General features: G+C 42.2%; 1 protein-coding gene across 4 annotated transcripts; it reads left to right on the forward strand.

The window, feature by feature from the left end:
• The first annotated feature begins 217 nt into the window (after positions 1-217).
• On the forward strand, positions 218-20,613 carry terb1 (telomere repeat binding bouquet formation protein 1). 4 transcript variants are annotated; one of them, XM_080762639.1, is made up of 23 exons: positions 218-414; positions 1,841-1,870; positions 1,963-2,073; positions 2,469-2,600; positions 2,808-2,939; positions 3,613-3,673; positions 4,155-4,273; positions 4,601-4,729; positions 6,976-7,128; positions 7,317-7,448; positions 8,025-8,177; positions 9,525-9,655; positions 9,788-10,210; positions 10,978-11,420; positions 11,646-11,716; positions 13,270-13,356; positions 16,291-16,503; positions 16,727-16,798; positions 17,110-17,178; positions 17,288-17,326; positions 18,709-18,779; positions 19,872-20,042; positions 20,168-20,613. In XM_080762639.1, the coding sequence occupies exons 2-23, from the start codon at positions 1,843-1,845 to the stop codon at positions 20,198-20,200; spliced, it is 2,973 nt and encodes a 990-aa protein (XP_080618765.1). In that variant the 5' UTR covers positions 218-414; positions 1,841-1,842; the 3' UTR covers positions 20,201-20,613. The 4 variants fall into 4 exon arrangements, with proteins under 4 accessions (XP_080618765.1, XP_080618766.1, XP_080618767.1 ...); XM_080762640.1 differs by having other exon boundaries at positions 8,025-8,150; XM_080762641.1 differs by lacking the exon at positions 13,270-13,356.
• Positions 20,614-22,017: the final 1,404 nt, after the last annotated feature.

Genomic DNA, 22,017 nt, shown 5'->3' on the forward strand with positions numbered 1-22,017 from the left:
GTGAACGCAACATAACAACGGAACGCACCATTTTGGTAGTAGAGGTAATATCCCATAGCCGAGAAGAACGCAGTGTGTTTGTTCCATGGCCCAGAGGAACGACGTCCTTGTGATTGGACAGTTGTTTGATTGACTCATACCGGTAGTCCTTTGGGAGATCAGATACTGCCTGTTCGGTCCAGTCATAGAGTTATTGTATATATACTCTAAGGGTCCAGTGCGTTAACGAGTTGTACGAGCCGAGGTACCTATTTAATGTCAACATCATCCAACGAAAGTCTTGTTTTAATTACAATGTTGTGTTAAAATGTCTAATGAGCTAATAACAACAAGCTTATAGACAGCAGCTGACTGTTGTCGACTCTTTCCCGCTTCTATCGTCTTTAGCGCCCAGGCAGGTGTTTACAACAGCAGGTATGAATAAGATATCTTGACATTATTGACCTGCTCTTTATATGGCCTTTGTCCTCACTCCACAGGAAAGTTTATTAGGAGAAACTATTACATATTTACTTTACTTTAAGTTTACCCCTAATTCCTGTCAACAGCTCACAGACGACCTACCTAGCCAGCCAAGTGTGTTCAATATCATTCCTACCGTGTGTGTGTGTGTGTGTGTGTGCGTGTGTGTGTGCGTGTGTGTGTGTGTCTCAGGGGTTTTCAACTGATTGTGAACGAGGGACCACTTAGAATCAACCTGGGGACCACTGGTGTGTTGGGTGGGCTAAGATTAGTGCTCACTGCTTTCACTGCTTTGTAACACTTATACATGGTAACATGCATGATGCATCATGCATAGCATCATATCATATGCATGATGCATCCACGTGTATGCAACCTTTTCTGTCTTACTAAATGACTTGATGACTAAATGACTTGCACGTGGTCGAGGACCACGTGCAATACTTCCACAGACCACCTGTTGAAAACCCCTGATGATATACTGTATATTATATGTTTCCAGACACAGTAATTTAATTTGGTTTTAATGTAACCAATTTGGACCCGCTCGTTCGCCCAATGCTACTCTATTATTTATGAGCAGCAAAATTAGTTCGTAATATGTCTTTGCAAAGGGTTTATATAGGCTAGTTTTTTCCACTGTTGCTGAGTCCCTGTCCCGGTCAGTTCAGTTAAAACGCAGGACAGCTCCAAACAAGCCCAATTGACTGACTTCTATGTAAACCAAGATTCATTAGCCACCCCCCCCCACCCCTAGCACTCCCAGTCAGCGAGTGCGGAATCGCCTTTGCGTTTGAGTCAATGGTCAGTGGTCACCCCCCCTCGTACTAGTAGTAGGCTAGGGGATAAAGTACAGTTTTAGAGCAATGAGAGACACGTTGCCATGTCGAACATTGCGAAGTTCGCATAGGCGACTCAGCCCCGTTCGAGTTGCAACCTGATAGGCACAGAATAGTAAATCATGTTCTGGCGAGAGCTTTTTCCCCCCGACTGCCATTCAAAGTGGCTAGTACTGGCCAATCACAGCACGTCCTTGCACAAGTGCACTGTCCAATCACAGCCCGTCCTTACTCAAACAACAACGGTGATTCCGCACTCATTGTAGGGATGACCTATAAGGTCAGTCAGATTTTTCCTGCTGGGGCGAAGATACCAGGCGGCCGTTCATGCGACTTCTTGTCTTTGCATTGACTTTGTATGTAATTACGCCACTCTAACTATCCAGGTTTGAACGTAGCTTTAGGTGGCTTAGATTAGATTGTGTCATAGCCAAATAATTTTATGAAAGTTAATTGAAGGCAATGGGGAGATCTAATGTCTAATAGCTTCCCTTTTTTTGCTTTCCTGGTGGCATTTAACCACAAATACATGTAAACAGAAATGGATGTCATCAACAGGGACCATAATAGTAAGTAATATTATCAACTGTCACCCAGGTGTTCTTTTGTTAACCCCAGATTTTGCAAATGTGTTATTGTACACGGTTTTCTAATATTTCAGCAACAAAGACAGACCTCAGCTTGCTTCTTGAGTGTCTAAAGTACCAGATGAAATGTCCAGATTCACAGAAACAAGCTCTGCTCACCATCAACTCAATCTGTCAGAACAGAGGTTAGTGGAGTGCCTGGTGGATCAATCAATTGGTGCACAGACCATAATGCTCCTTAGAGCAGCGTGGACCCAAGTTTGAATCGGACTCCTGTCGTGTCACGCATGTCTCCTCTCTTGTCATACATGTCTGCCTCTGCCCTTCGTTTCCCATTTCTACCCATATCTGAAAGATAACAATGTTGGCACACTAAAACAGATGTATGGACATAATATGCAAGTGGGTTGTTTTTGTCTTCCTGTTAGTGTAGTGTCCGAGTTCAACATTGCTAGAGTGCAATACTGATTACTAACATGTGTCGTAAGCATTCATATTTGTCTCTTCAACAGATTAGTACTGTTCATCCTGCGACTTCAGATCTGATATTTCATCCTGCCAATCTATTTCATAATTTCAGAGGATAATGTGGACTTGTTCCGAGAGATGGGAGGTGTGGAGTTTGTGTATAAACTCTTCAAGTCTAGTGTTGTTCACTCCGATGTCAAGGAGGTCGCCCTATTCACGATTGGAACGTTTGCAGACTCGAATGGTATGTGTGCAAAAAGCTGTGCATTCTATGTGTGTCTAGGAGTGGATGTTTAGGCTGTATACTCAATTCCTGCAACAGCTGGGTGTATGTGTGTTTTCTCATGCCAATAAAGCTCCTTTGAATTTAATTGATAGCTGTACATTTTCCAACAATGCTGTAGCCCTATATTGTAAAGAATTTTACATCATTGTTGTTACCTCCCATTAGTGCACTGCAAGCACTCACTGTGCAGAAGAGAAATTTTCTCAGACCTGGCCGACTGTTTGATGAGAGAAGACACCCCACTAACACAGAGGAGATTGACTGTCTATCTAATGTCTGTACTGGTGGGAAACAACAGTAAGATAAAGGCTGAACAAAGATGGTTTGAATTATACTCCAACTTTCAAATATCAGATCTGGTTTGTGAAAGATGTGTTCAACCTTTTATTGTCATATCACTTGAACAATATATTCATTTCTTTTTTTGTTCACAAAGTCCAAATCTAAATGCAATTTTAGGATGTAAAATCTCCATAGTATTAAATCATACTGTGGGATACAGCTTTTCTTTTATTTATTTATTTATTTAACCAGTAAAAAAACACTAAAGTCTCTTTTTACAAGTGTGAACTGGCCAAGTGGCTTTATCAGAATGATAAATACAGGACAATACAAATGACAACCCTGTAACATCCGTAACACGCTCAAGAAGAATGAAAGAAAATAAAATATTTAAAAATGAAAAGAAAATAATGTAAAACAAAAAAAAAGATGTATGTACATCCATGGTAATTAGTTTCATCAGCATCCCGGCTATAATAAATATGTGAAGACACAGATGGAGGAATTCAGTAATTCAGTTTTCCATGTCCATTATCTCCACTGACTACAGTAGCCTAGTAAAATTGGACTGGAAAAATAACTGAGAATGAATAATGGTTGTTGCTTTCATGAGGGTTTTTTTCTCCTCCCCCCTCCCCCCCAAAAAAGTTAAAAGACTTTGAATTGATTTCTCTTTACTCTGCTGTAGAATTAGGACAGACTTTGGCTCAGATGACCAGCTGCCTGGACAATCTCCTGGACCTCTTCAGGTAAGACGTTGCTGTATATGTGTCGATGGTTATTACAAGAAATTTCCCAGCATGAGAAATATCCCAAAGCAAATGCCCCTGCAAAGGGGCCTTTGTTTTTTTCTGCAGGAATGAACTGACTAGCCTAGTTCAGGTTTTCATCTTTCATTCAACCACACTTGCGGATAATAGTAAATTAACTCCATTTACATTTTTCTAGTTTTTCTCGACCACTCAAATGCGATTTACAATGTCCCATTCACACACTGCATGTTGGAACATTGTTACAAATGATGCGTTACACATTCACACACCGATGGCAGAGGCAACCTTGCAAGGCACCAACCTGCTCATCAGGAGCAGTGTTAGGGGTTCCGCTTTTTGTTCAAGGACACTTCGGACACGAGCAGAAGATCTAACCAGGAACCTTCCTGCTCCCAGATGGCTGTGCGACCTCCAGTCCTTAGCCACAAAAAATGTTACTGACATATTGTCGTTGTAGGAGCAGTTTCCCCCTCGCCACCGAGGCCACCCGGAACCCCACCAACATTACTCAGACCTGCCAGCTGTGGACATCTGTCTGTAACGCGCTGTGTGGCTGTATCAACAACCCTCAGAATGGTAGATCTCCTGTGTATCTTAATAGTCCTGAACATATATTGAGTCCAATATAATATTCAACTGAGGCAAGGTCACATTACTTAAGATAAAAAATATGGAAAATGTAGGCATTCAAAGCCATGGTCATCTGATCACCAAATTGTGCAAAAAGTAATGCAGTGCAAATACCAGCCAACAAATATTTCAATACTACATCTTACCGTAATCAATGTCTTGTCATATTCCATGTAACAATATGAAAAATGTCATATAATCCATATGTAACCCGGAGCATTGAACTAAAATTATATTCTCTCTCTCCACTGTGGTTTTATTTCCACGCTCTAGAGGACAGTCAACGCATTTGTGTGTCAGCCTTCCCCCTTGTCAAAAGCTGGCTACAGCAGATTACACTGGTCCACACTGAGCTGTTTGAGTCTATATGCTCCTTCATATCCATGACTGTCGCCAACAACTGTAAGTATAATAGAACAGACTGGGGTGCACCCATTGTAAACATTGCAACCACAACAGAGATTTCGAAAACATGACCAATGACAAAAAACTCACATATCTGCTGGGCGAAGTACAACAATGTGCAAACACAGCAGTTTGAGTCTATATGCTCCTTCATATCCATGACTGTCGCCAACAACTGTAAGTATAATAGAACAGACTGGGGTGCACCCATTGTAAACATTGCAACCACAACAGAGATTTCGAAAACATGACCAATGACAAAAAACTCACATATCTGCTGGGCGAAGTACAATGTGCAAACACAGCAGCAAGATTTGTGAGTTGCTGTGATAGGAGAAGGATATCAAATGGAACACAACCACCCTAAAGACTAATCATTGTGTATATTCCTGCACTATACCTGCATTGAGTGACCTTGGTACATAGAATTTGATCTATTGAAGATTCTGACCTTCAAATGTACATCATTTTTGTTTTGATTGTATTGCTGTATTGTTGTATTGTTCTTTCTGCTTTGGCAATGTAAACGTATGTTTTCTCATGCCATTATAGCCCTTTGAATTGAATTGTAAACTGCTTCTGTTTGGCTGTAAAAACAAGCTTGAAACACCTGGTGAAGTGAAAGTAGAAGTTATGAAGAGTGTAAAAATTGGGTCGTATTTGAAAATCATTGCAGATTTGAAAAAGTGACAGTGTTCTCGTGAATCACTTTTGTTATTGGTGAAGCATTTCTACAGATCTGTATGTCCATTTGGCTAAATGGGTCGTAGACCATCACCACACCAGGACACACATGCAGCCAGACTTGTTTCTTTATATTTGTTGTCTCCACCAGGCCGAAGGCTTGTGGAGAGAGTATGTTTCGCACGTCCGTGTGTGTGTGTGTGTGTGTGTGTGTGTGTGTGTGTGTGCGTGTGTGCGTGTGTGTGCGTCCGTCCGTCCGTCCGTCTGTTACCAGCTAGTCTCCGGCACCGTTAACCTGCCAAATCTTGCACACACACTCCCTGGATGCCAACGATGAACCCTTCCCCCAAATTTTCCAGAACGGCCTGTTATAGTGCCACCAGGAGGCCGACTTTTGAAAAACATTTTTTTTTATATTACTCCTCCAGATTCTGTCCAAAAATCACGCAAATCGTTACAAACTATCTCTATAGTCATGTGTTCAAGACGGATGTGTCTGATATTTCATATTCCATCCTAAATGGCTAACATTGGCTTTCAAAGTTGGCAGGATTGGCCCGTTTTGAACAAAAAGCCTCAAATCATGAACGCAGCATACAATTTACATGAAATCTTTCACAGACTTTCCTACTAGGCTGAGGAATATATCCCAACCTTTTCACATTGGCCTGTTATAGCGCCACCAACAGGTGGATTTTTGTTAAACACATTTTTGGAACAAAATGCCTCAAATCATGAACGCAGCGTGCAATTTACGTGAAATCTTTCACTGACTTTCCTACTAGGCTGAGGAATATATCCCACCCTTTTCATATTGGCCTGTTATAGCGGAGACCTGTGCCCAGAGGGGCACTTTATCTAGTTATCCATCCATTTATTTATTTTCTTATTTCTTATGTATTCTTTTTGTTTCCTCGTCAAAAAAAGTCGGCCTCCTGGTGGCGCTATAACAGGCCGTTCTGGAAGATTTGGGGCAGAGGTTCATTGTTGGCCTCCAGGGAGTGTGTGCGCAAAATTTGGTATCGACTGGGACGGACAGAGTGACTCTCCCCATGCCTTCGGCCTGGTGGAGACAATAAAGTGCCCCTCAGGGCACAGGTCTCCACCAGGGCAGGTCAGGTTGTGGCCTCCTGGTGGCGCTATAATAGGCCAATGTGAAAAGGGTGCCATTTCTTCTTATGCCTTGGATTGATTTGAGGCATTTTGTTCCAAAAATGTGTTTTGCAAAAATCCACCTGTTGGTGGCCAATGTGAAAAGCAAAACAACACAAATCAAATCAAGACAACCAAAGAAACAAAAAAACAACAAAACAACAACTCTAATATAGTCGTGTTCATTCATGGTCACAAACATCATCCAGACAACCTTCAGTCAGGTTGGCTAGTAAGGTGACTCTGGGTGCTTCAGCTTCACCTTCTTTTTTGTGTAGAAATAGTAACTTGGTTTTGCCCCTCCCCTATCTTAGTCCACTTCTTCCTAACAACAACACTACAAGTTTAGCAGTGGTGCTGAGAGCTTAACCTATAATTGACCTGTATTTGTCCTTTTGTCTTTCCAGCTTATACTCAGGAGTGTTTTTCAGCTTCTGGAGGTTTGGAAACTTTGACCCTGTCACTTGTTCGCTTGGCGGCTGATGCGGACAAAAGCCTGACCTCCTGTCGACTCTCTGCCAGTCTGACAAAGACCCTGTCTGTCTGCATCACCGACAACTGTTAGTTAACTGTAGTCTCTCCTACCAATGTACACACACACACACACACACACACACACACACACACACACACACACACACACACACACACACACACACACACACAGATATTATAGACTGTGTAGTTTTTAGATCTAAAGGATCCATTACAAATCACTCCCTACTCCATACAATTGTGCCCTGTCTAGCTGTTCTGGCGTCTGGTTTGGCTCAGCACTGCGTGGTACCTCACCTTCTCTCCCTGCTGTCCAGCCCCAACCTGGACCCTCGAGACAGGCTCTCTGTGATGCTTACCCTGGGCCACTGCACCGATGCCTCTGGTAGGAGTCACTTAACAGCAACGTGTGTGTGTGTGTGTGTGTGTGTGTGTGCGTGCCTGCTTTTGTTTGTAGCGTTGTCTTCTCAGCGTCTCTTCCCTTGAGAAACTTGACAGTGACTGTATCCTTCTTCTCTAATCATGTCTTAGATTAGAAGTATTGGTAAATCATATTGCAGATTTTGTATTTATTTTGTATTTTTACTAGTACTTTACTAGTACTCTATTGGAATTCTTTATAACTTGTTCTACCGTAATCTCACACTATTAAAAATCTACAAATATCACACTATAAAAATCCATAAATCTCACACTATTAAAAATCTACAAATATCACACCATAAAAATCCATAAATATCACACTATTAAAAATCTACAAATATCACACTATAAAAATATTCTATTATATAGATAGATGCCTCGTATTAGCCCCCTGGGCTTCTTGCCTCCCCCTGGCAATTTCCCTTTTTATAATGTTTTGTATATGTTTTATTGTGTTATACTGTGCTAAATCAAAATCAAATCAAATTGGTGCCAAGAAATCTCCCAGTTCACCACTGTTTCTATCCCCTCTCTGCAGAGGAACACCAGGCTCAGTTGGTGCAGTGTGGCGGTCTGTCCACCATCATCACATTTCTCACTGAGCCCCAGAGTGAGGAGCTGAGGAGAATTGCTACATTCATACTGCAGTCCTGCAAACAGGCCAGTGAGTCCAACAAGCATATCCACTCCGGTACTGCTTGTCATCATTTGTAACTTGCCACATTAAACATGTCATTGTATTTAATTATCTGCATGCAGGTATTTTATTTATTAAAACGTTTGATGATTTCCGTGTGTGATTTGATCATTTAGTTAGATAAAGTTAGTGAAGGTTTTGGCAAATCTGTGAAGAAAATTCTTACCAGTAACCACTAGCTTTTTTCACAGATGTGTTCATAAAGGTGTCTTACAGTGTTCCAAGCCAACTCCCTTGGGAAACTTTGTGACAGCTGCTTAAAGTTGGTGTACCATTAACAACCTATACTGTATAAGGCAAACATTTCTAAATTTCATTATACTTTAAGTAGCATGTGACGTGTCAAACTGGGGGGTTTTCATGATTCTGAAATCTGAATCCATTGCAAGCATTCATTTTGCACAGACCTTCGGCTAAAAATGGCCATAGCCGTCATCACAAATGTGATGAGGTCAGCACACACAAGTGGCTATGGCCGAATTTAGCCCAAGGAGTGTTTTTCGTGCAAAACTAATGCTTGGAATGGGTTCAGAACCATGAAAAACCCCTAGTTTGACACGTCACATGCTACATAAAGCATAATGACATTTTTGACATTTTGTCTTATAGGTTGTTAACGGTACCCCAACTTTAAGCAGCTGTCACAAAGTTTCAGAAGGGACTTGTCTTGGAACAAACTGATATGTGATAGACACCTTTTATGAACACATCTGTGTTCCCAGATTTGCCACAACTTTCGCTAACTTTACTTAAAGGACCACTTCACCACTTTTCTTCATATAATAGGTCCTCACAATTTTTTTTAGATTTTTTTTTTTGTATTCCCCATCGATGATGTCACTGGAAGACGGTTTCTGAACTGCCCACAGCCCTCCTATGAGACAGAGTAGAATTTTTTTTCATGATTATTAGTGAGGACCTACAGTATTATATGAAGATAGGTTGAAAAGTGGTGAAGTGGTCCTGTAAGTAATTATTGTTGCTGGCTGTCTGCTCTGTTCTGCAGCAATTGGGTAGGTATTTGCTGCTGCTGTCTCTACCTAATGAATTCCATGTAAACATACATGGAATACATGGAAGGACAGGGAGGTCAGATCACAGAACAGAGCCATACCACCAAATATACATTTACTGCTCAGGATTGCAATTTAGGCTGCACAATAAATTGTGCCATTTTTAGACCCATCTTGTGCAATATTCAGACTATAAGTTAATAGTGTCAAGCATTATTTGTTGGCTTTGTAATTATAATGCTTTTCCCCCCCAAACTGGGATGAGAAAGTGGAATAATTAATTGTACTTGCATTTCTTATTTCTTTGATTTTGTCTTTGTGGATGAAGCGATGTCCCTTGCAGGGGTGAAACTGGGGGATATCGGAGAAACAGAGCCCCTTGTGAACATGGAGGACTACTGGAGGTCCGTAGAGGAGCTACGGAACAGGATCAACCAACTAGAGGAGAGACAGGCAGAGGTTAGGCACATAGGCATGCATTTGCATACATGCACACGTCACAGACAGTCACTGTAGAGTTGTACTATACAACAGTAAAGCCTGTATCTTTTAAGTAGCAGGAAAGCTTTATTTATTTTTTTACTTTTTCAGGAGGAGGACAAGGAGGCCCCGTCAGACCCAGCACCTCCAGCAGAAGCGCAGGTTGGCGTTGGCGTGGCGAGAAAGCACCTCCCTGCACCCATTTTCCCTCCAAACCCTGCTTCAGCACTGTTCAGGGAAGCAGCAGCCAACAGAAAGGACAGAGAGAGGGGGAGAGGAGGAGGAGGAGACCATGACGGGACTGGGGCCAAAAGAGGAGAGGAAGAGTGGAAGAACTACAGTGAGCAGACTACACTTACTGTTGGACAGATGAGGTGTGATGAAAGAAGAGGAGAGTTTTGGAGAGATGTAGAAAGAGAGGGGTACGAGGAGGACTGGAGGAGGGAGTCTACTCCCCTGCTGTCTGTCCAGAAGAGCAGAGCTACAGAGGACATGAGAGCAGAGAGGAATCGAACAGAAGCGACTCGCCTCATGGTAGTGACTGCACACTGGAATGCTTACTAATGGCCTACACATCACATACTCACTGTTTACTTTCATGACTACCTGCTATTCAAGTGTTTAGTACAACAGACGTGTGCATATAATGTGTATCTGAGGGCTTCGGCAGAGTAATGTACAGAGAGAGCTTGACAACGGAAGACCAAAATGCTTGATCATCACTGGGACATTCACGTAGAAGTTTACATGTTAATTAATTGAGATTGGACAGGCTCCACAATCCGGCAATTGCATTTGCAAAATTGGCCCATTGGAGTGAAAAGAGTTGTCGCCTCTCTCTACACAACTGTGGTTGACCACAAGTACTACTGGGTTTTCCATCCTACTAGATAGTTAATTATATTCAGCTGGTGTCTTGTCGTTCTAGATCTCCAATCACATGGTGTGACCTACTCCTTTAAATGTAGGCTGATAAGGAGACGGGGGAAAAAAGATAACATTGGCCAGTAACAAGTGAAAGGTGTGGCTAGCAGTGTGGGGTCATACAGTAGAAGCATGGGGACACCCTGACCCAGCAGATATTAACAAGTGGGACTTCGGACTCACGAGAAGAGGCAACTTAAACCACTTGCTATTCAGGTTTGAATTGGCAAAGTAATCTGGCTACCAGGATTAATTGGGAGTGTCAGGCGATTTCAATGAATGATTTAATAGGATAGAAAACCAGCTGTATTAGTGGTCCCCGAGTACCATTAGAACCAGTGCATGTCTGTAACCCAGGTATCTATGTCTCTCATTAGGGTCTTGTACGGAGGCAGATCTTGAAAGGAGACTCTTCCAACGCCAGCAGAGCAGGAAAGGACAGGAAATCCTTCATTCAAGTGTTACATAATGATGGCAACGGCACGGTGCAAACGGCATACAGGCCGAGCACTTACTCACTCGCTTCCTCAGTCACGGGAGCCGTGGAAGAAAGTGTCGTTGATCCCCAAACTCTCAGAAAAGCAGTAAAGAGTAGTGCGGGAATGGACAGGGAACTGAAGAAAGATAAGTCCCGTTTGAACGGTCGAGGACCGAGAGCTGATGTACTGCAATGTTGTTGCTGCCAGGCTGGGGTCAAATGTGAAACCCTTGATGAAAGGGATGTGGCATGTTCAAGTTCAACCTGCAAGGGGACTGGAAAGTTGGTCTCTTCCCATGGAGGGATTCCACTGGAGGGAGCCAGAGAGCTGCAAACAGAGCGGTCAGCAGGCTAAGTATAAGCACAAATATAGTACTGCATGAATGGATTGATCACAGATTAAACAGGCTTAATATATCTTTGTAATTTTAACTAATAGGGTATAGCATTGTCACTTTTTAAATGGTGTTGCCTATGAGTAAGTGACAATTATGTTATTTTTTTGGCTAGAGAAGTTCAATTTATCGAAAGGTTCTGATGTGTGATTGTTTTTGTTTCCTTTTCCAGCCATGTGTTTAAGTCTCCAGCCCCGGTGAAGCACAGAGTGAGAAAAGAGACAAAGTGGGTGGATGATGAAGGTAGAAAATACACATATTTTACACTGAAAGTGCACTAATGGATAAAGTTCAACACTGACATTCACTGCTGCCTTGTAAATGACATGTATCTATGAATGCAATATAAAGGCAGCAGTGAATGTGATGAACTTTGAACCCTTTTAGTGTAGATTTTCCTCTTACACAAACAAAATTCCCATTGACAATGAATGGAGAATTTACATGTGGACGAGCAAATTGACATGTTACGGCATGATGATGTATACGGGTGTGATTTTTTTATTGTGTGTGTGTGGTAAATAATTACTTGCGAGCAAGCAGAGCGCGCAAGTACTAGTTTCGCCCGGGACTCGTATGCACCGTCCCAGCCGTCCCGCCACTTTTGATGCGTATGCACCGTCCCAGCAAATTGTGCCTGATACGGCAGTGGTGCCAGATTACATGGTGTGTATATGTATAACTAGCTCTCAATGATGACGTAAAGAATATGTGGATTAAAGGACCCAATGCCAGAGTGTAATTGGTTTTCGATGGTGACGTAATGACGATATGTTTCAGTGTTGGGAGGATTAAAGGTAATGCTCCTATGTATACATGTATGTAATCTGGCACCACTGCCGTATCAGGCACAATTTGCTGGGACGGTGCATACGCATCAAAAGTGGTGGGACGGCTGGGACGGTGCGTACGGCGCAAAGTAACCACAGTATACCGCTAATCAACTTACAAATTACATATACATATACATAGTATATGTATAACTAGCTCTCAATGATGACGTAATAAAGTGGGGATTAAAGGACCCAATGCCAGAGTGTAATTGGTTTTCGATGGTGACGTAATGACGATATGTTTTAGTGTTGGGAGGATTAAAGGTAATGCTCCTATGTATACATCATCATCATCATACTATAATTCAGTCAATGTCTGTCTGAATGTCTGTCTGAATGTGTGTCAGAAACACTGCCATATCTCCTCACCGCCTGCACCAATCACTCCCACTTTTCACACAGGCATTGACCATAATAATATGGAGGTCTTAACTAAGCCCTTTTTCCAATTCAACACATAATAAAATAAATTAATAATGAATTTATTGGTGAATAAAAAATGCGAAAACGCACCCAGGGCGCAGGCAATATCTCACAACGGGTAAGGGCTAGTGTATGTAATCTGGCACCACTGCCGTATCAGGCCATTACTGAGATTTGACAGTTTATAGCGGTCGAAAGTACTTGCGCACTCTGCTTGCGCACTAGTAGGCTATTTATGGCCTACTAGTGTGCAACAAGCAAGTATGCACTCGACAGAGTGCAGTTCTAGTTGTAGCTATGCCCACAGATACAATTTTCTAGTAAATTCCAGCATTGTGAAATGAGGAGAACTTCTTTCTTTTGGTTTCTATATTAGTAGACGTATATTAGTAGCAAACTATCACTTCAATATATGAGTTGAAAGTTGAACATTGTCTGTTCCCGAGGAAGAGACTTTGGTGGCCCTGACTCCTTTCTCTCTCTCTCTCTCTCTCTCTCTCTCTCTCTCTCACATACACACACACACACACACACACACAGATGTCTTGTCTGAGTTGCTGGAGGAGGAGATCGAGAAGTTGTCAAAGCCAGAGAAAGTAGTCACACCACCTCTCAATAGGTGCTCAGGTATGAGAGCTGCTGTACCAACATCTTAGATAAATACTGCCAAACCATGAAATGGTTTGTTAACACTTCAGTCCTCCAAACGTAAAACCCATTTCCCCCAAAAAAGGACAGCGTAACTTGATGTGTTAAGTCTGTCTGTCTGTCTGTCTGTCTGTCTGTCTGTCTGCCTTTATTTGCCGCTGACCGGACTATAATGAAGGTGACATAAAACCAAGGACTGTATCACTTGACCCATAACTGAGGATGTCAAGTAGGTTAGTTCCTGACCGTGGCTATGCCTCTTCCCATTTTAGTTACAATACCATCAATGTGGTCAGTCCATGACAATTCACACCACCAATAAAACACCAAGCGGTTTAGTTATCTTAACCTGTTCTATAGGTGTACCTTGTTTTGGCAACATTCAGTGCTAATTTGTTATTTTTCACCCAGTTAAGGCCTATTCATAGTCTGGTTTTTCGGTGGTGAGGTGACCACCGCTCCGGTGGTGAGCTGAAAACAGAGAGAAGGGCTGGAGGGGTGGTGGTGGTGTGCTCTTCACCGCGGCTCGTGACGTCATGTTGTAGTTCGGTGGTCACCTAACCTAATGTATGAGCCTTTAGACACCCTTTCTAGATCCTCATTTAAAGTAGATACCAACTCATTCAAAGTAGGGGCAGTCTATACAAAGTTGTGTCGTCAGACTCAGCATATATTACCATATTGGTGTTCATAGTTACACAAGGGAGAATATTTGTCAAAAAAATAATAAAAATCACACCCGTGTGAGGGGCGCTCTTATCATCGTACATCATCATGACGTAACATGTTGATTTGCTCGTCCACATATGATGATGTGGAATTTAATCTTTGTGTAAGATGAAAATCTACATTAATAGCTTAATATAGGAGGGGCTAGCACCCCTCAAAAAATAAAGGACCTAAGCAGCTTCCGAGGAACCCCACCTAGCAAGCACGGTCTCATGACCTGGACGAATTAGTGATGTCAACCAACATAAATTCTGCCCACTAAGACGGCTGTCCCTGGATGAATCAGAGAGAGTCTGATCGAGGCCAGATCAACTTAAGTCATATCATAACTAGTCAGATCTGGCCCAAAATAAGCTGTATTATTTCAACTGGTGAAGACGTCCTGGAAATGGCGTAAAGATCATCCCCATATGGGCTGTGATCTGGCCTAGTCCTGAACCATAGCATCATCATGACGTCATTTGGCTTGCTGGGCACAGTTATTTTAGGCCTACTTACGTTCTGATAAGCTACCATTTAAAAACACTCTGTGATCTCTCTGATAAGTATCTCACCATCCAATCAAGTCCCATACTACTAAATCCATATTTTAGATGATTTTAGATCATTATGTCATGGTCTACTACTCTATGACATCAAATGCAACACTAAAATCAAGTAAGACAGTATAAACCGTCTTCTTGATGTCTATTTGTGTCAGCCAGTCTGTCGTCAGTTAATTCTTTATTTTTATCCTTCGGTAAAGGAATGAACTTTACCTCCATCCAAGCCTTAGGACAAACTCTGTATGTTAAGCATGTGTGAAAACATGTGTGAAAATGTGTCTAATCAATAATTAGATACATAGCATGATGCAATTCTAAATTCTTAACAGTTTGCTGTCTAACATGTCAGTACCAGCAGGTTTGTCACATGGCAGTGATGACAGCACGTTCTCAGTGTCAGTGACAGTTTTTACCATTCATTATATGATTTTCAATTAATTTGCATGAGGAGCTGGTTTAGTCAGAAACGCTCAATTAAATTCAATAAATAAATTAGTCTGGTATGAATATGATGATCTTCCCATTATTTGATTCAATATAACACATTTCCATAATCGTTTTCCATTATTTTTGGAGTCATTGATTTTATTCAGATAATACTCTTTCTTTTTGCCTCTATTTATTTTAGTTACAGTTGACTTTAGTATATCTTAACACTAGAAGAAAAAATAGAAATTATGTGCACCCCCCAAAAGATTAAAAGTGCTGGAGTGAGCCATTGTGTGCAACATGTGTGCTGGAAAACAATCACCCTGTGTATCGATTCTTCTGTTGACATTATTAATAACCCCATATAATACTAGGCTGGCCCGGTGCCCAACTGATATCCTACAAGGGCTTCTGCTATGATAAGATAATAATAATATAGAAGATGTTCTGCTTATTGACAGCCAATTATATACTTTACAAGCTATCACACTGCAAGCACCACAATGGTAAAAAGAAAATCCACTTAGATTTTTGCTGTTTATCCAGGCATGGAAACAATAGTAAAAGTAAGCAGTATGTATGTATTAATGTATGTAAATGCTGCTGGCTGCATTGGGGTCAGTTTGACCATCATCAGCAGTGAATGGTTCAATGTCTTGTTGACATCCATAGATGCATGCTTGAGAGCTGAGCTTCCTCTGGTGGACAACATTGGCCATACTCGTATCCATACAGCCTTTATAGCATTGGTTCCCAAATACTGGGTCGGGACCCATTTGTGCGTCGCAGACACATTTTTATGGGTACATTTATTTTTTTGTTTCCTACATTAAAATAAATCCAAAAAAGGTAATATTTTCAGGATTAAATACAATGATTTTTTCCATAAATTAGAAAATAAATTGTTTAAGAAGTAGTGAAAAAAGCCGATCTACAAGCTCGCAACACGGTGTGAAGCGATGTTTTGTGTGCTATTTTCACTGCTATTTTGGGTTCTGCCGAGACAATTCATTTCAATTAAATGGAGCTTTATTGGCATGAGAAAACATACATTTACATATCCAAAGCAAGTGTCAGACATAAACATTTCTCTTTTGGGTCACAGGCTAAAAGGTTTGGGAACCACTGATTTCTAGGACTACTTGCCTAAACATAGACAACCACAGACACATTTTTTTTCCTTTGGCATCTCCCTGCTCTCGACCACCAGGCTGCGTGCTGCTGTTTGCGGAGGCCACCAGCAAGACATTCTCAGCTCTCCTCTGCTCGTCGCGCCACATCTGCGTCATGCACAGGGCGCTGCAGGAGGCCACGGACAGGTACCGGGCCCGCCATGCTGCTGACGCTCAGACACGCAGGAGGAGAGAGAGATGGCAACAGACGGGCACAGAGTCCCAGAGGAACACCAGCCACTGCTGGCGGGGTAACTTAGGACACTTGAGCATGTCAACACACACAAATATTTATAATTCCAACCAACCAAGCAATGTGATTGGCCCAAAATGAGGTGCTCCCATCCCTGTTTGAATACTTCCTGGTTAAGCCTGTGCTGAGGAGTGGAGCTGGTCGTCGCAGCACAACAAATAACCAGTTCTGTAATTATCGCTATAATGTAAAATATTTTGTTTTCTGTCCCATTCTGACAGATGTCTGTCTGACTCCCATACATAAAGGAGAAAAGCAGCGACCAGTCAAACACCAATTGAAGAAATACAACGGTACTGATTCCACAAATATGACAGATTGGATCAGGGTTGCTTTGTTTCATTTTTGAGAATTATTCCTGTAAAATGAACAGTAAGCCGTTTCTTTCTGTATGTGTCCTGAGTCGACGCATCAACCCCTATTTCTTCAACCGGAATTAATCACTGACCTCCTTGTAGCTTGTGCTCAGTACAGATGCACAAACACTACCGACCTCATAGATCAAGATGCACAGGACCCAAATGGCAGTAAAAACCTTGTGTTTTTACGTCTTATCAATCTGAAAATGAAATGCGTCCATGAGTCAGTTTTCTTTGCTTTTCAGATTTCTCTCTGACCCCTATAGACGGAAGAAGTCCAATAAAGAGATCCACCTCTCGTGACAGGGAATTCGGTCTGTCTAAGAATTTATATAGCAACTAAAATCATCAACATATTGTGAATATGAATAAACTTCATCTGTCATCTCTGTGTCTGTCATTCTAACTCTCTCTCTCTCTCAGGCCTAACTCCTAGGAAACGTCTTTCCTCTTCAGAACATGGTATGATCTACCTCACGTACCGCTGAATCTGTGGTTCGCAAATGGACATTTAAATATGCATGCATGCGTGCGTGCGTGTGTCGTCGTGTGTGATTTGAGAGCCTGCGGTGGGAGCCGGTCTCTCCAGTGAGCTCTTGGCAGCAGAGAGCCCCAAAGAACAGAAGGAATGTTGAACCTGAGCCAGTGTTCTCACAGCGCAGGCCATAGCTGGTTCTGAACACCACAGCTGTACTAAGCTGTTTCACACTCTGCAGAACACTGTGTGTGTGTGTGTGTGTGTGTGTGTGTGTGTGTGTGTGTGTGTGTGTGTGTGTGTGTGTGTGTGTGTGTGTGTGTGTGTGTGTGTGTGTGTGTGTGTGTGTGTGTGTGTGTGTGTGTGTGTGTGCGTGTGCGTGTGCGCGTGCGCGTGTGCGTGTGCGCGTGCGCGTGCGCGCGTGCGCGTGCGTGTGTGTGTGTGTGTGTATATCTATTGCTTTTGTGTTTTGCCAGGGCTGTGAGAGGAAGTGGAACAGCATTTTTAGTCTGTTCTTTAGCCCAGATTCTACGTTCAGTGTTTTAATAGGGACATGCTCCCCCCCCAATGCAAGCACCACCGCTAGAGTCACAGCAGTAAACATTTCCAAGTGCTCCTTTCCACCTCATTCTGTCTCCTCCTGGTTTTGTACTTTAATTTATCTCCCCTTAAACCTCGAGGCATTCCATGATTGTAGTTCAACAGCACATAGGCTCTGCTGTTTTGCATGCTGCTGACTCGCAGAAAGGCTCCTCTCTCTCATTGTGCCCTTTGTACACAGATTTATGTACCCGCGCCACCCCCCTCCCCCCCACCCCAAGATTGTCCGTCACCCCTTTGATACCTCCTCCGCATTTCTTTGTTATACTCCACTATCAAGAACATGCCCTCTCATTCAGTCTGTTCTATAATAATAATAATAATATCTCAAAATGATATCGCTTTTCTAAGTACTCAAATACGCTTTATTTTGTTTTGGCCCTTTTCTTTGAGTTTCCTGTAATTTTATTAATTTTACCTTCAATTTCTTTCACTTTCCCTGCCCTCTCTCTCTCTCTCACACACACACACACACACACACATGCAGTAGTAGATTGTTCTCTGCCTCTATTGCCTCTATTGCGCCTCTATCGTGTTAGGCGTGACGGGTGACGTAATGTCAGTCTGATGAAGAAGGGGACAAGCCATGAACAGAGAGGGGCAGAAAGGAGAAATTGTCTTTCTATTCAGTGTAGACTGAGGCCTGGTGATGTCCTGTTGTGTAACAGAATGAGCTGTCCAGCATCTGCACTTGGCCTGTTCTCACTCAGCCTTTGTTAAACACACACACACACACACACACAATGTTCTCTTGTCTTTCAATCTGCAGAGAGAACCATTCGTGAAGATGGAGAGGGCAGTCAGTTGAAGATGCGGCTCAACAGCGAACTGAGTTCCATTGTAAGTTGGAGTGAAACTAAAAACGGCTTATTACAACTTTGGTAGTTAAAACTAAATTGAGTTACATTGAGTGTTTTGTTATTCTTCCCTATTTTAATCTTGCTGCCTGTACGAGTACCCCATAAAGACTGTTGTGTGTGCATTTTGGGTGGGGATGGGGTCACAAAAAGCATATTCCGTAAGTTCCAAATGCATTCACGTAACCAATGTAACTTTGCATGTCTGGGCGGGAACCCCTTTTGGTGTTAGCATTATGTTATGCTTTAGCTATTGAAAAATAGCAGATCAGGTCTGCTATTTTTGAAAAATCAAAGAACGACTGACAGAAACATAACTTTTTCAGAAAACTGTCAGGATGTAGAATTTTTAGAATCTGATCTCAGGTCAGAATGGGTTAAGAGGGCAACCCCAACATTACTGGCCTATGAATCTATCATGCTACCGGCCCAGTCCAAATGGGGATGCTGTAGAGCTCCTTTACGGCCACTGAACATAATGCTGAACTATTCACCATATGAACATGGCTTAGTGCTGGCGGGGGTGTGCACTACTGAGTGTATTCGTCCTAGTTTTGTATTAATTTGTGTTTTAACTTTGTAGCAATGCCCCTCTCATTTGCATGTCTTCATTCTGCTCTTTGACTCTTGTCCTGACTTAATTTCTCTGCGTTAGTAATTCTACCGCCATTCAATTAGGGCTTTGAACAGGTTAACACAGCCTGCTTTGCTTCTTGATATAAACCAAACGTTTAAATGAGGGGTGGGATGTATTACGGAGCGATTATACAAAGTAGGTGTAGCTTGGGAATGTGAAATTGGAGAAAGGACTGTGCTACTGTAGTGTGTGCGTGCATGTGTGTGTGCGCCCGTACGTGCGTGCGTGCGCATTTTTTGAATGCCTGAACCATGAAGAGTGTGGCTAGTAAAGAGACCGCGTTAATATGCACCCATGCACAGTAGGCTATGCACCAACATATGTGATGCCACAGCCAGCCTTTCTGTCCATCTGTAAGCTTCTCTCCTACTCTCGAGTCACACAATGTTTTTTGTGTTATCTCCATCCCCGTTTCTCTCGTTCCACCTCATTCCCCAGTCCTCACAACAGCAGCGGAGGAGGAGGCGGGACTTCAGCCGCAAGGAGGTTGACTTCTTGGTGGAAGGGGTGAGGAGGTTTGGCTCCCGATGGAACTCTATCCTGTGGTCATACCCGTTCGAGGATGGACGCACCAATGTCGACCTGGCCAAGAAATACTATCGGCTAATGGTAAACAGAAACAAATCAAACTTGAGATAAGATATCTTATGGATATCTTATCTTCTATCAATACTTCTATGAATGCATTGATACCAATGAGATTTACTATTGTTGTTTACTGTCTGGTTTTACAGAAAGATGAAGCCCTTGATGTTGGTTGTATCTAACCATGGCCTTTGGACCATTAATCGTGGTTCTTCGTCAACAACAGTGATTTATCCAAAAGACCTTCACTCTAGCCACAAACTCTATCGATTGCAACACCAAAGGAGCATATGCTTCATGAGAAAATTTAAATAATTAAAATACTGTCAGTTCATCTTAATTAAATGAGATGCAGTAATACATTTGACTAAATCTTAAACAGAAATACCGTTATCCTTTGAGGGCATAGGTATTATTTCAGTCTCAGTTCAGTCTTTAAAGGGCTGCTTTCTGTACAAGATGTTCTCTGTATGAAGTTGAACTTGTTCTCCGCTTACTAATATATAGCAACAATATGCTGCAATTGTATATTATGGTACTTTATACTGCATGTATATTTTACTCATCAATTCCAGTAAACATTTGAGTTTCTGTATCTTTTTCTGCTTCGAGTGTCCTTGTCTCCATGACGTATTGGTTATTCATTTATAAACCAGATATCACATATCTTACCTCCTAAACTGTACAAAAGCTCAAAAAAACAAAAGCTCTTTCAGCTTATGTTTTGTTCAGTCGGCCCAGTCATTTGGTCCAGTCCATGGGGAAACAGGAAATCAACAAAGGACCGAGGGAGATGAATCAAACGGCAGCACTTTTGTTTATAGAGGCGAAATCCTCTGGTATGACAGGAATCATAAATTGTGTCAAACGAACCAACCACTTATATCACATGTCCTCCGGATCCCAAATCAGCTCACTCTTAAATCCGTGGCATGCTAAAGGCCAGCCTGACTGAGATCACCGTCTACAAGCGCCTATCCCACTCCGCAGGGACTCATCTTTGTGCAGCCCAAGCCATAGGACTTCCTCATGTTGCCCTGCCCTGAGGCTCAGGCTGTTACAGCTAGGAGGGGCTGTAGAAGGCATAATCCTGAGAGTTAAACAGGAATGTGGCTAAACGTAGGGAGTCAAATGTTCTTCCTTTGCTTGCAGACAGTTTGAATCGGTAAACTTACACAATGTTCCACGCTGATCAAAACCCTTTGCACTATTCCAGAATCTGCTTTATCCATATACCCCTGCATGTGTGTTACATTAGTGTATATTTCCGCAGAGCATTAACTCATGACTGTCTGGTACAGAACAATAATCAATTAGAGATCAATGTCAATGCTATTGAGTGAACTGTTTGTACTGGAAGGAAATAGCTCAGAAGAATGGTATGTACAAGTAGTAGGCCCAAATAAATACGACACACAAACACACAGTTAGTTAATATCCATCTTTGCATTTATCTATTTTAAGCCAGTCTGAATAGTTTAGTGTGAATAGTTAAGTTAGGGGAGTAATGTGGGAGCAGGGAAGAGTGTGGTGGGAGAGGTATGTGAGGAGCAGATTTCACATGCACTGCGCCAGTCACATTGGAGACTTTTGACCTAGACCCCCGAAATCCCCCTTTCCTCTGGAAAGAATGCTACTTCGCCCCCCACCCCCCTTTCTCTCTCTCCTCTCTCCCACATTCATCTGCCAGTTCACTGTGAGAAGCCTCTGTCTCTTTTTGCATGTTATGTACCGTGTTAGCAGGAACTTGGATTCTCATGTGCACAGACACACGTCTGTGTTTAGAACATATGTGTAGAACGTGTGTACAGTATGTGTAATATCGTGTGTGTGTGTGTGTGTGTTGGTTGAGGGCTAGGCTGATATAAACTGTGTCTTATGTAACATGAAGAAAGAGGAAACTCCCTTTGCAGGAGAACAGAAGATCCATATGTGCACACGCCACACTCATAATTCCGCTGCTTATTTTACTTGAACTAAAACCCCACACGCTTCTCAC

Source organism: Protomyctophum bolini (assembly GCF_963924005.1).
Source record: "Protomyctophum bolini genome assembly, chromosome: 4".
Classification (NCBI taxonomy): Eukaryota; Metazoa; Chordata; class Actinopteri; order Myctophiformes; family Myctophidae; genus Protomyctophum; species Protomyctophum bolini.